The sequence below is a fragment of the Camelus bactrianus genome, chromosome 14, assembly GCF_048773025.1.
Source record: "Camelus bactrianus isolate YW-2024 breed Bactrian camel chromosome 14, ASM4877302v1, whole genome shotgun sequence".
In the NCBI taxonomy this organism is placed as follows: domain Eukaryota; kingdom Metazoa; phylum Chordata; class Mammalia; order Artiodactyla; family Camelidae; genus Camelus; species Camelus bactrianus.
This window is the reverse complement of record NC_133552.1, coordinates 69,185,312-69,198,250: the sequence shown is the minus strand read 5'-3', so window position 1 is coordinate 69,198,250 and position 12,939 is coordinate 69,185,312. Positions and strand designations below refer to the sequence as shown.

At 48.9% G+C, this 12,939-nt stretch overlaps 1 protein-coding gene across 2 annotated transcripts; it reads right to left on the bottom strand.

The window, feature by feature from the left end:
* Nucleotides 1-2,511: 2,511 nt before the first annotated feature.
* Nucleotides 2,512-8,606, bottom strand: ING1 (inhibitor of growth family member 1). Of its 2 annotated transcripts, none has more exons than XM_010952340.3 (2): nt 8,237-8,606; nt 2,512-4,038 (listed from the first exon to the last, which is right to left on the bottom strand). In XM_010952340.3, the coding sequence occupies exons 1-2, from the start codon at nt 8,370-8,372 to the stop codon at nt 3,338-3,340; spliced, it is 837 nt and encodes a 278-aa protein (XP_010950642.1). In that variant the 5' UTR covers nt 8,373-8,606; the 3' UTR covers nt 2,512-3,337. The 2 variants fall into 2 exon arrangements, with proteins under 2 accessions (XP_010950642.1, XP_074234647.1); XM_074378546.1 differs by lacking the exon at nt 8,237-8,606 and adding an exon at nt 5,705-5,738.
* Nucleotides 8,607-12,939: the final 4,333 nt, after the last annotated feature.

Sequence of the window (12,939 nt, the reverse complement as noted above, 5' to 3'; positions counted from 1 at the left end):
ACCTGGACGTGGGTGGCCCGTGGGGCCTGCCACTGTGGCGTGCCTTCCCAGGACCCCGCGGCACCCTCCTCTGAGCCCCCCGCCCCGGGAACGCCATGCCACGGCTGCTCACTACACCATGCTTCAGAGTGAACCAAGCTGCCTTGCCCAGGCTAAAATAAAGTATGTTCTAATGGCAGCAGTCTAGACCCTTTACCTGAACTGCGATAACTTAGTTATTAAATGTAAGCAACTGGTGGTTGGCGGGGGGTGGGGGCAAAATGGGTGAAGAGGGTCAGAAGTACAAACTTCCGGTCACAGGTAAGTCATGGCATATGATGCACAGCAGTTAATACCATCCTGCAAGTTTGAAAGTTGCTAAGAAAGTAAATCTTAAAAGTCATCATCACAAGGTAAAAAAAATGGTAACTGTGTGGTGTCGGATGTCAACTAGACTTGCAGCGGGGACCGTTCGGCAACAGACACAAGTATCGAATCATTATGTTGCACACCTGAAACATATGTCAATTATACTTCAAAATGTAATTTTAAATAAAAAAAATCCCAAAAGCAAAGGTAAGCAACTGTTCAACATTAGATAGCTTTCGCTAATCTACTTTCAAAAAGAATCCAACCCCGTTTTCAGCACCGCCCCTCCCAGGGTTCCCTGGGTCTTTCATGATCTAAAGCCTAAATCCTGATGTTCTAAGTGATTTCTTTATCCAGTGTCCACTGGAATTAATAACAATGATTTAAGACTGCCAAATCCAAAAACTCTGCCTCTGTGTAAGATTCCCCATTTTAGAAAGAAAAACTGGCTAGCCACTTGTCCTTATTGGAAACTTCATTAAAGGCAGGGAAAAAATACCCAGCACGGGATTAACCACATGCCAATCTCTCACTCACTTCACCTCCTCTCAGAACCACCCCGTAGGAAACAGAGTTGACCCTTGAATACCACGGAGGTTAGAAGTGCTGACCAAGGGCAGTGGGAAGTCAGAGTGTAACTGGGGGTTGGCCCTCCACACTCCCAGCTCCTCTGTACCCTGGGTTCAGCTTCCACGGATTCAACCAGCTGCGGACCGAGCAGAACCACAGCATCTACCTTTGAAGAGAATCCGTGTGTAGGTGGACTCACAGTTGAAACCTATGCTGTTCAAGGGTGAACTGCATTTTAAAAGTGAAGAGCCGTGGATCAAGAGTTACGCAATTCACTCAAGAGCAAACCCTCCCGGCACAAAGACGGTGCTCAGTGAGGTCTGGCCCCTGTCCTCGGCCCTCTGCAGGGAGCCGTCCACACCAAAACCGAGTAAATATGAAGAATCCCACTGTGAGCAAGTACATTCTATTCAATTTCCATAACTCAACTTTCATTATTAGCTCTAATTAAAATTAAAGTGAAAAACTAGCAAATAGAACTGTTTTAAATAGAGTTCATTTACATAAGCAAAGATTCCTTCAGAGTACTTTTGTTGTCCTTGGACTGTTATCAACTATTTTAGTTAACTTGTTTTCATATAGTAAACTTCCTATTTTTTATTTGTCTAGGTAAATCTTACCAAATTTAAACACTTAAGATTCTTAAATGTTTTGGAGTTTTGCTGGAAAACAAATGCCTATTTGTAGGTACTAATATGCAAAAATCTCACCATGTGAATGTACGATCAACTACAATGTGCATTTCTCTAACAGCCCTCTATGTTGGAAATTTACTGTAAAAGTTAGGGACTTACGTCTGGCACAAAAGAAGTTCTCACCATTTCCCAAATGGAGTAAACAATCAGAAAACAACTTGTTTTATTCAAAATAAACACATGCCGTACAGACCCTTCGGTGTTGCCGTGGTGACCCAGTTCTTCCTTGCAAGGGACTCAAGACCTAACAGACTATGGAAACTATCCTCCCCAATGTGTGAGTCAAATGACCCATACATCGCTCAGAAATGAAAATTCCACTGACTCTTTCAATAGGTGGCAGTGAAGGACACAGATGACCACGCAAGAAGTTAGTCTAAATCAGGACAGCAAAGCTTTTTCACACAGGGCCAGAAGATAAATGATTTCGGCTTTGTGGGTCACGTGGTCTCCGTCGCACCGCTCACCTGGCGCTGTACAGAAGCAGCCTCAGACAGTGTGTTAGCGAACGAGCCTGGCTGAGAGCCAATCACCTTTATTGATGGACACTAAAACTGGAATTTCATATAATTTTCATGTCACGAAATAGGATTCTTTTGATTTTTTTTTAAACCATTTAACAATGTAAAGATCACTTTTGGCTCACAGGCCATACAAAAGCAGGTTGTGAGCTGCATTTGGTCTGCGGGCAGTAACCCCCCCCCACCCTCCCCCCGGTCTAAACATATACTGTCTGGGCACTTATTTTTTGCTGGCAATTAGGTAACATCTACTTCATTATTAAGTCAGGATGATAATACAAAATCTGCTTAAGGCTTTATCTAAACTGCTGGTGTACACATTTTTAAGACAAAAATTTAAAACTTACTTATGTCAAGATTAAATGTACTGCTAGGCAAACTGGCCAAGTTGCATTTATTTCTTGATGTCACATCTGTACAGCTGTCATGCACACAGCAGGAAACACACCTTGGTTTCACAATGGCACCCGGCCGCACTTCTGATCAGAATACAGCAGGTGCAAGTTCACTTGGAAACACTTACACATCGTGTATGAGTTAGACGCTACACTGGTATTTCTAACAGCAAAAGCGTGATTTGAAGGTCCATGTCTAGACCAGTCCTGTTTGGGTTAATAAAAAAAAAAAATCATTTAAAAATGGCCATTTGGGGAATGGGCCAGTATATAAAATGTTTGACATGTAAATATAACCATTTAGCTTTTTAAAAAATATTTTCAAATTTTAAACCTTTTTATTGAATTGTTACATGGATATACACTATTATAGCAAGAAACAAATTTGCTATGGGCTGTATTTTTAGCAACTTGGCTAAGTTTAAAAAATGTATTCATGAAGTAATAACATTTTTATTAAAATAAAACAGTAGCTAAATGAAATCTTTTCTTCCCACATTTAATGTGTTGGGTTGCTTCCAAGTCATCCCTGCCCCCAGCCAAAAGAAACCAAAATAAAACTGAGACTCACTTGAGTGTTTAATTCAAACCTATATTTGTAGTTTCTAAAATGTTGATCCACAGACCACTTTCTTGTTACACATGTGCACCAGCAGAAACGCAAAGAGAGTCCCGGCTGTCCCTTGCAAAAGGAACGGCTCCTTTCTAACTGTCTTTAAAAGTCCACGTCGTCCGGTCCCTGCGCCGGTCCGAAGGCGGCGACGCAATAAATACCTGGCTGGTCCTGCTCGCGGTTCAGCGGCCGCCACTACCTGCTGTAGGCCCGCTCCTTTTTGGACTTCTCCAGGGCCTTGTCCATGGTCTTCTCACTCTCGCCCCGACACCTGGGGCAGTACCACTTGCCCTTGGGCTTGTGGCTGAGCCCCACGCAGGAGAAGTGGAACCACTCAATGGGGCACTCGTCGTTATCGCAGCCGATCATCTCTCCGTAGGAGACCTGATTGCACAGACAGTACGTGGGCTCGTTCGGGTCGATGGGAAGGTCTGCGGGGGAGGCTTCCCTTTCGGCCTTGGCCTTGGAGCGTTTCTTCTTCTTGGAGGCCTTGGCCTTCTTCTCCTTGGGCGTCCCGGAGGAGATGTCATCGTGGTCGTGGTTATTTGCTGCGTTTTCCCGATTCTCATTGTTGCGCTGTCGCCGGGACCTCTTGTTGTTGGGCTTTTCTGCCTGCGTGATTGTCTCATTTTTTGACTTCTCCTGGCCAGCTCTGCTGTGGCCCGTGCTGTCGCTGACCTCCTGGTGTGCCTCAAAGAGCTCCACGTGGCTGTCCACCTGCCTGGCCCGGTTCTCCACCAGCTCCACCATCTGGCTCACGATCTGGATCTTCTCATCGCCCAGCTCCTGGCTCCGGATCAGGGCCCTCTGGATGCAGGGCAGCACCCTCCTCCTCTGGGCGCCATCCGTCTCCCGCTGAAACTTCTCGTAATACTCATCCAGTTCCTTCAGGATTTCTGCAACAGGGAAAAGAAGCATTACACCCAGGCCGTAAACGCTACCCAGCCTTCTAATTCCCTAGCCGGTAAAAAAAAGTCACTGCAGTGGACAGAACAGCGAAGGCAAGGCTTCCTAGTAGGAAAGCCTTGTAACGTGGAGGCCTTTCTAGCAGGCTTTTTTTTTTTTCCTGTTGAAGAAAATCCCTGGAACTAAATACAAATGCCAACATAGTTCCCATTTATCAAAGTGCCTCTCAAAGCTCCCCCAAGGGACTCTGTGTGCGTTCAGAGCATGGGGAGCAAAAGACTCCCTGGACAGGCAACTAAGGGGAAAGTTCAAATCAGGTGAAGGGCTGAGGTCCAAACTTTTATTTTCTATAAAATTAATGATTATGTACTGTTTTCCCCATTGTTTTTACTGAAATATTTTTGTAATAATTTAAGGCCGTTATCCTCTTTATTTTAATGTACTGCCATCTTGAATACTCTATCAAACTAGAGAATGTGTATTAATACTACTTAGTGATGCAGGGCCTCAGTTTACCAGCCACATCATTTTCATCCCAGGACGTATAGAAATATCTCTGTATTACCCTGTATTACTGAAAACAAGAATGGTTTGTCACCATAAGCCAAACAACCTAACCTTGCTTTAAAACAAAAGTGACAGATTTTACTTTTGCCTTTACTGCTTAAAACAGTAACCTTTATAGTTAAAAAAGGCAACAGACCTTAAAACATCAAAAGCTAACAAAAAACCCTCAGTACTAAATGTAAACTTCTTGGACAGGTTAGAAGACAGTGTATGTGACTTTAAAATGGAATTTGGCAAATGTAATTAGGCGATTTCTCAAGAAATAAAAGCTGTTAGATAATCTGATTGAAATAAGGAAGGTAAATATTCCTGCCAAAAGTCCATTTAAATACACACAAATTCCCAGTTATTTTCCCCAAACAGTAACCACTAAATTAAACAGTATCAGATTCTTCTCCTGAAAACTTTTTGCAGTCTCTTAAAATAAAGCAATTCTACTCTCAAACTAGGAAATGGGGGGGGGGGTATAAAATGTGACATTAACCCTTCAGACCTTATCTTCAAATAGTTACAAAGCATAAACCTAACACTAAACACATGAGCTTAGGCCAACACTTGGAGCGTACCTAAACAGCACACAGTACTTTCCAGGCTATATTCTTCAATGAAAGATAGCTCTGAAGACATTTCCTAGAGGAACAATGCACTGTCTGCCACTAGAAAGGAAGAATGCCAGTCTCATTGTCTCTTGGAGTAATTAATTCTGCAAATAAACAGCTATGCTCAACTTACCCAAGTTCTACTTCGTAGATGTTATATGAGTTTCTGCCATTTATTTTTAAGTGGATTACACATTACAAGACTGTATTACTTGGTTTAGTCAGTAATCAATTTCTAAAGACAATGTTGGCACTTCATAGAAGACAATTCTGTGATATCATTAATTTAAAATTTAACAACATATAGCTTCTTTTACAACACATGCAAGCTTACATCCATGTGAAGCCTCACTGTGGGAAAGAAACAAACATCCTGTCACAAAATTACCAAAAAATAATGGTTACCTACACAATGGCATACATTTCTTTACTACCCCAAGCAAAGTCACTGAAGTACAAACATCTGTAAACAGGAACCCTGCCAGCACACCTGACTTCTTCAGTGCCATCAACTCCACGCAGCTGACCCTTTTTCCTAAAAATGCTCCACACCAACATCTCCGTAGGAAAGCAATGATACCAGGAAAGAATCTAAGGATTAAATAAATGAGACCACAGCAAAATTTAATCTGACCTGTCCAATTATTAGAAATGTATTTTAATTCTACATGAGGACTGCACTAAAGTTCTTTATGAAGTTTTCCTTCACAGGGGCGGGTGGGCAGTTAAAATATAATACTTTCAAAATAACTGAAAAACATTTTAAATTCAAAAATAGCCTCAAATACGATTGGTAAACTAATTATTATCCATCCTTTTGAATTAACGTCCATTCCATGTTTACTAAGCGAAAGACTGTAAACCAAGTTTGCCTTGCAACCAAGAAATTCTTTAAACACAAAACCTCAATTTTTAGAGCCATGGTGCGTATCTCAGCATTTATAGTGAGCCGCACCAAATGAGTAACTATCATCACGACGGAGGTTAGGCTTAGCAGCTCACTCCTGGCACTGCCTTCGCCGGGAGCCGGGGTGGGGTGGGATGTTCTCCTTCGAATGAGCCAAACGCGCTGAGTGTGTCAATCCCGCGGACGACACTCCGGTTCTAAAGCAGTGAAACAGGCTTCTGGCAGTAAGAAAGTAACCTTAAGAGGTATGCCGACGTGGGCGCTAGAGAATTTTAAGGACGAACTTTTTTTTGTTATCTTGAAATGTCCTAAAAGTGCTAACGAACAGTACCGGCGACGACGAATTCCACAAAGACTGGTAAAGCCCTTCATCCCCCGCTTTCGCCGTTCCACCACCAAGCAGTCTCCGAGCTCGGGCGCGCAGGGCCCCCCGGAACCCCCGAGAAAAGCCCCTGGGCCCGGTCACTCACGCTTCCACTGTTCCGCGCGGCCGCACGCGCGGGTCCCTGGGGCCCGAGCAGGAGGCCCGACGGCGTCCTCGGGAGCCCCGGCAGCAAAGACTGGCGGCCTCGCCCTGTCCCCCGGACGCCTCCATGGCTCTGTGGCGGAAGTGGCCGGGCTGGCGTCCTTGGGAGTTGGGGGGCGGGACGGGGCCGGCCACGGCCAATGGGGCGGCGGCCAGCGGGCAGCGCGCCCCGCCCCGGGAGCCACTGCCTATGGGGATCGTCCGACCGGAGGGCGAGGCCAGGCGGGACACCAATCACAACGCAGGGCTAGAGAGCACGGCCCGCCCCAGCATCACCAATGGCCAATGCGAGGCGGGAGGCCGGGCGACCCGAAGACATTCAAATTAACTCGACCTCCTCTCTCCTCCCCGCTCCTCTACAAAAAGAGAAAAAAAGAAGGCGGCGGAAACAGAGATCCATGCCAATCATTGCGCAAGGCCCGCCCTCATCCGGCCCAGCAACCAATGGTTCAGCAGCGGACTGATAAGGACATTCCATGGGAGATGCCACGGCCAATCACGGGAGGCCGAGGTAAAACGTTCGCAATATGCTAATAAGCCTCCTATAAAAATCGCTGTGAAGCCGACCCTCTGGTAAAGCGCACAGGGGCGCCTTCCCCGTGGGGCTTCGTTTTGCGCTGCGGGGCGTGCTGTGGCTTTCCACCTCCCCCCCACTTTTCCGTTTCCCTACTGCGTAGTCCTGTAAACATTAGTAAACTCTGAGTGACTATCCACGTTCCAAATACAGCCCCTAATGCCATGCCTGACCTGGCAGGAAAGTTTCCCCAACAGCCAACAATTCCCAGCGGACCTGAACCTCTCCGTCTCTCTCCGGCAGTCTGGGCGGCCGGGGCTGCAGAGAACGACCCACAGGTCCTCTCCCCTGCCATGTTCCTTTCCAAGCCAGCAATATTTGCCTGCGCCCCCCGAGCGCAGCACAGATGGGCGACTTCCTCGCCTCATCCTCCTTTCCCTCCCCTCCCCTTCCCCACTGCATGCACTGAATAAAACCCTGGCCCTCCGCAAACTACACCCGGCCGCGTCGCCCCTCTCACGTCGGCCCTCACTAGGTGTCCAGCACCGCGGGAGGGCCGGGGGCTGGGAGGGGGCGACCAGGGCTATACCACGCGGAGTACCGACCCCGGACTTTATGTAACAGATTCGGGACTAGGTGAAGGTGGTTCCGGGGATGGCGAGCAGGGCCGGGGGACCCCTCGCCAGCAGGGCCCTCCCAGCAGTCCTCCGCGCAGCCCAGTCCCTGCGCCCCTCAGCCTAGCGACCGTGGCACATCCCTCCCTCGGCGCAGTAGCCTGCGCCCCCTGCGCCCCCTCCCCCGCAGCACCCCGCCTCGTCACTTCACTACAAAGAGCGCTTTGCTCGCACAGCCTGGCATTGAGACCTCTCGTTCCTCTTTCCTCCTCCGTGTCCCGGCTTCGCGCACAAGGACCTTGGCAAATCAAAGACGCTCCAGCCCTTTTGTTTCTTCCCGGCCAGGACCCCGCAGTGGGCTCCCAGCTCCCCAGGCGGGGAGCAGGACTGCCCGCGGCCCCGCGGCGCGCCGCGACCGGCGGGGATGGAGCAGCCGCCCCCGCCCATCCATCCCGCCGTACCTTGGTATTTCGCGTCGATCTCCCGCATCAACGAGACGTTTCTCTGCAGATCGAAAGGCAGAGACTCGATGGAGTCTAGGTAGTCCTCCACATAGTTCACCAGGTGGATCTGCTCCCCGTTGGCAGGGCTCAACATGGTTCACCGAGGTCCCCGGCGACTCGGCTTGGCTTTCCGCTTCCTCCGGCCCCCGCCCCCTCGGAGCCCAGAGCTGCAAAATGCAAGGCTCCCGCCCGCCGGCGCCCCCCCTCCGGCCGGCCCCGCGCCGCTACATCTGCGAGCCGCGCCGCCTGGGCCCGGGGACCGGCGCCTGGCGGGCCGGGCCGGCGCTCGGCGGCCTCGGGCGCGGGCGGGCGTGCGGGCGCGCACGCCGGCGCAGAGGCCGGGGCCGGGGCCGAGCGAGCGCGGGAAGGGGCGCGCGCCGCCCGCCGCGCCGCACTTGTCCAACGTGGAAAACCCAAATACCAGTTTCAAACACTTGGGAAACATTCGGCCCCCCGCACCGCGCATGCGCCCCAGCTCCACCGCCCCCCTCCCCCGTGGGCCCCGCCCCCGCCGCATTCACGCCCCCCACCAGCCCCGCCGCGCGGGGGTGTGGCTTTGTCTGTCACTTTTGCCAGGGCCGGGGTCGCGGGGCCGGGGGGCGGCGGGAGAGACGCAAACTTTACTAGGAGTTTCGCACTTGCAGGCAGAGCGTGTCGGGCGGCGCTCCACGCTAGCTGGAGGATGCGGGGTGGCAAGTGGCCCCGCCCGAGACTTGGCCGGGACCAACTCGGCAGCGGGACCATCACAAGCCAGGACCACCACCTCCCTCCCCTTGCTCAGCCCCTCACCGGAGCCCGCCTTGCAGCGGGAAATAAGTATAGCGCAGAACAGACTGGCAACGTCAGAAGCCAATCCACTTGCCCCCTCACCTGGATGGCCCAATAAAGACGAAGAGGAGGCGGAGTAAGCGCGAATAGCTCCTCCCCTGCTCTTACTACAAGAAACCCGCGTCCTCCGGGGGGTGGAGAGACTGGGCCGGCCGAGCAGGACGGAAGTATTGGCGCATGCGCATTTGTTGACCAAGGCGGCCGCCTGCCCGCGCGGGAGACCTACCATTCGGCAGTCGGACCACCACTCCCAGCAGCCTCGGCGGCTCGCGCGCCTGCGCGGTCCTCGCCGCCCGCTTTTGTGTCGCCGGCCGGAGCACAGCGCCGAGAGGCTTGGAGACAAAGGGGCCCGAGACGAGAGCCGTTCCCCAGCGGAGGGTGGTCGACCCAGATCATTCCCGCCCGTGCCCTGGAATCCGCTTATGAAGTCCGCGTCCCTACTTGGAAAGACCACCCAAACTGGGGCGGGGCAGGGGTCCTGAGGGTCTCTCCCGTGCTGCCTCGGCCCCCCCGCCCCGCCATGGCTCCTCTCCCCGCCCTAAACTGCCAGATTTGGGCTTTCTGAGGAGCCCCGTTGCCTAGACGACGGGCCCGCGAGGAGCCCCGCCCCTTCCGGCCGAGATCCCGCCCATGGGCGTGACCTCGCTCCTGCTTTGTCCGCGGGGCGCGGGCCCGCAGGCGAGGGTTGCTTCCTGGTCCGCGCTCCGTCGCCTGAGCGCTTCCCTGTTTTTCCGCGGTCTCCTCATCCCTAGGGCAGAGTTCTTCGCCGTCTCTGACCCCGTCAGGTCGCACGGCCCCAGCCTCCTCACGTCCCTACCAGCTCTGCCCGGGGCCTGCGCTCCTCTGAGTGTGGACGGGCGTGCGGGCTCGCTCGCGGTGCGCTGCTGCCCCGCGGACGCTCCATCGGGATGGGAGCGGTGCTCTGCGGTCTGGCACGTTCCCGTGGCTCTCCCGAGTGTCCGGAGAAGCAACGTTGTGACAGCCAGGACTGCTGGGAATTGTTAAATCGCTCCGTGTAGTCCAGTAGAATTCCGGGCCAGTCCAGTGTGTGTACAGTAGGCTGTGCTCCGCAGTGATGCTCCTCGCAGCCGTCTGCGGGGCCTTCTGCGATGTGGGTGTCCGTGCAGCACAGACCAAAATTGAGCTGTTTGTCTTTCGAAATGAGTTGTTCACATTGGATCGTTGCTGCAGTGATAAACGACGAATAATACTTACACTTCGAAGTAAATGGATTTGAGCTTCACTCTCAACTTCTCGTCCCACCAGCACATCAGGAGAACGTTCACGTCGGTATTTGGGAAAACCGTTGTTATTTCACTTAGAGATTCACACTTTCCCAGCTTGGGCCAAGTTTAAAGCAAATGATGAGTCAAGTTTCATTTACTGGCCACTAGTCTGCACAGAAGACTGTAATACTATGATGTTATGTGGAAACGGATAGAGATTAAACGTTGAACAAGAAAAAAGCATATAAGTAATTTAAAGTACAATAGCAAGAGAGATTCTTTTAACCCTTAGATTCATTGGTTCTAAAATGAGTAGTGTTTATCTGAATTTAAGAATAAAAGTGAGCAATAATTTACTCCAACAATAAGCTGGTGGGTTTTTTTCTTTTTTATTCACGATGTCATCTCAGTATGATTCATGTTTTCATGGACTTCACAGACACGAAACAAAAAAAGCTTCTTACTCATTCAATGAGAAATATTTAATGAGTACCTACCATGTGGTAGCTACTGTTCTATGCACTAGGGATGCTGTAGTGAATAAGGAGCTTACATTCTATCAGACATTTAATTTTCCCCTTGGACTTAAAAGTCAGAAAATACTGCGTTAGCTTTACAAAATTCTTAAAATGTATACCAATGACTTCACAGTTTTCTGGACAAGGTTAGAAAACCAATAGCCAAAACATAATTGACTGATCACCCATTTTAAATATGCCACTAAGGAAAAGTGTTGAATTTTGAAGATACACTGAAGAATCTTGGTTGTTCCAATTTTGTTCTTTGGAGTGTGTTGCAAAAATAGATACTAAGTATTTTTTCTAAAGTTAACATTTCTGGTTTAACTGCCTCAGACGCATGGGAGTAAAGGAGATGAACATTCAGTTCTTTATGCTTTGAGGTGCTTAAAATATAAATCCTAATACATTCATCTCAAACTTAAATGCCTTAAACAGTATGCTACCTTATCTACTCTACTCTTGATTTACAAAAATTTGCCTTGAAAGGAAATGTAATGCAGAGAACTACTCTTTGTTGTTGTCATTAAAGACTAAGAAATGGTATTCATGGTATTTCAGAATCATTAATTTCAGCACACTTCCTTTTCTGACCTGGACTGGGAGGTGTCACTTCAAATTAAGAGGAATACCTCTCCCTCTCTCTCTCTCTCTGTGCTTCAATAAATATGCATCATTAAATAATGGGTATGTTTATCACTGTTTGAGGATTCTCAGAAGACTTAAGAAAAGGTAGCATTAGCTGCCAGCTAAGGGCTGAGCACCTTACAGGACCAGTTTTTGCAGGACAGAAGATACCACTGTTTAAAACTAATCATTTCCTAGGCGGGGAGAGTATAGCTCAGTGGTAGAGTGCATACTCAGCATGTACTAGGTCCTTGGTTCAATCCCCTAGTGTCTCCATTAAAAATAAACAAAGCTAATTACCTCCCCACCCCCTTCCCACCAAACAAGAAAAGAAAAATCATCATTTCTTACAGCCAATTAAAACATGCCAGCTATCCAGATTCCTGTGCAGGATTTGGTCCTCAATGTTACTTAAATCTGCTTTTATACTTATAGCTTTTTCCTTGAATTCCACATGTTCTCACAGTTTGCAGTCAAGCCTTTTGTTCATCTTATTTTCCTGGCACATCTAGTATCTGGATCAGAGCCTTCTCTACCAGATGTTTTCCTGCTCAGATCTCCTCCCACCTTCACAACAGGTGGATTTCGACCGAGATTAATTCAGCAACCCTTTTCTGAATTTGGTGGTGGGTACAATGAGAGAGTTAACTTAAGAATTTACAATCTAAAGTACTCAGGCAGAGAAACACATATTGTACTAGAAAGAAGAGATAGTTACAAAAGAACATTAAGAGAAGCATGCAGGCAGTGGGGAAGGGGTAACGCCGCCGCAGAACTTTTGAGTCGTAGGGGTCACAGCGTAGCGTTGATGTGGATGGTGGTCTCCTAATTCTAAAGGATAGGCTCTAGCATTTCAGCGTCATGCATTGGAACACAGTTTACATTAGACTACCGTTTAGTTTCAAATAGAATTGCAGAGCTGGACTCCAGCAATCTTGGGAAAAGGGGTTTTGTTTTTTATTTTTAAGTGTTCTAGAAACATATACTTGTTTGTCCCTATTTAAGCACTTGCCTTTCTATAGAGCGACCAAAACAAACCAAAAAAAAAAAAAACCAAAAAAAACTGAGGAACTTCTGTGCTGTTTTGAATACTGCAAAAGCAAAGGGGATTTCTCCCCCTCCTTTTTTTTGAGACACTGTTTTGCAAGATATGAAAGAAAAAGACGTTTGTCTAGATAATTTGAAAGTAACTTCAAAAGAATCCGCCTTTAAAAAGTCCCACTGAAACCAAATTCAGAGTATTTTTGCTCTCAGAGATGACAGAACTTTTAACCTTCAAATGAATCCCAAGCAGGCATTTCCTACCACACGTCCTTGATGAACGGGGTGATGTCCTAAGTTCGGTCTTTTCATCTAGAGAGAGAGAGACAGAGCGTGCTGTGTTGGGGTGCAGAGCGCTTTGTGTGTATGTGCTGTGCTGGGGTGCAGACAGACGTGCCTTGTGTGTGCTGTGCTGGGGCGC

What these genes read in the sequence shown, in the direction of transcription:
- ING1 (XM_010952340.3), bottom strand. Translation starts at nt 8,372, where the DNA reads ATGTTGAGCCCTGCCAACGGGGAGCAGATCCACCTGGTGAACTATGTG. An exon ending in GATCGACGCGAAATACCAAG is followed by an intron (nt 4,039 to 8,236) that starts GTACGGCGGGAT and finishes TCCCTGTTGCAG; the next exon opens with AAATCCTGAAGGAACTGGAT.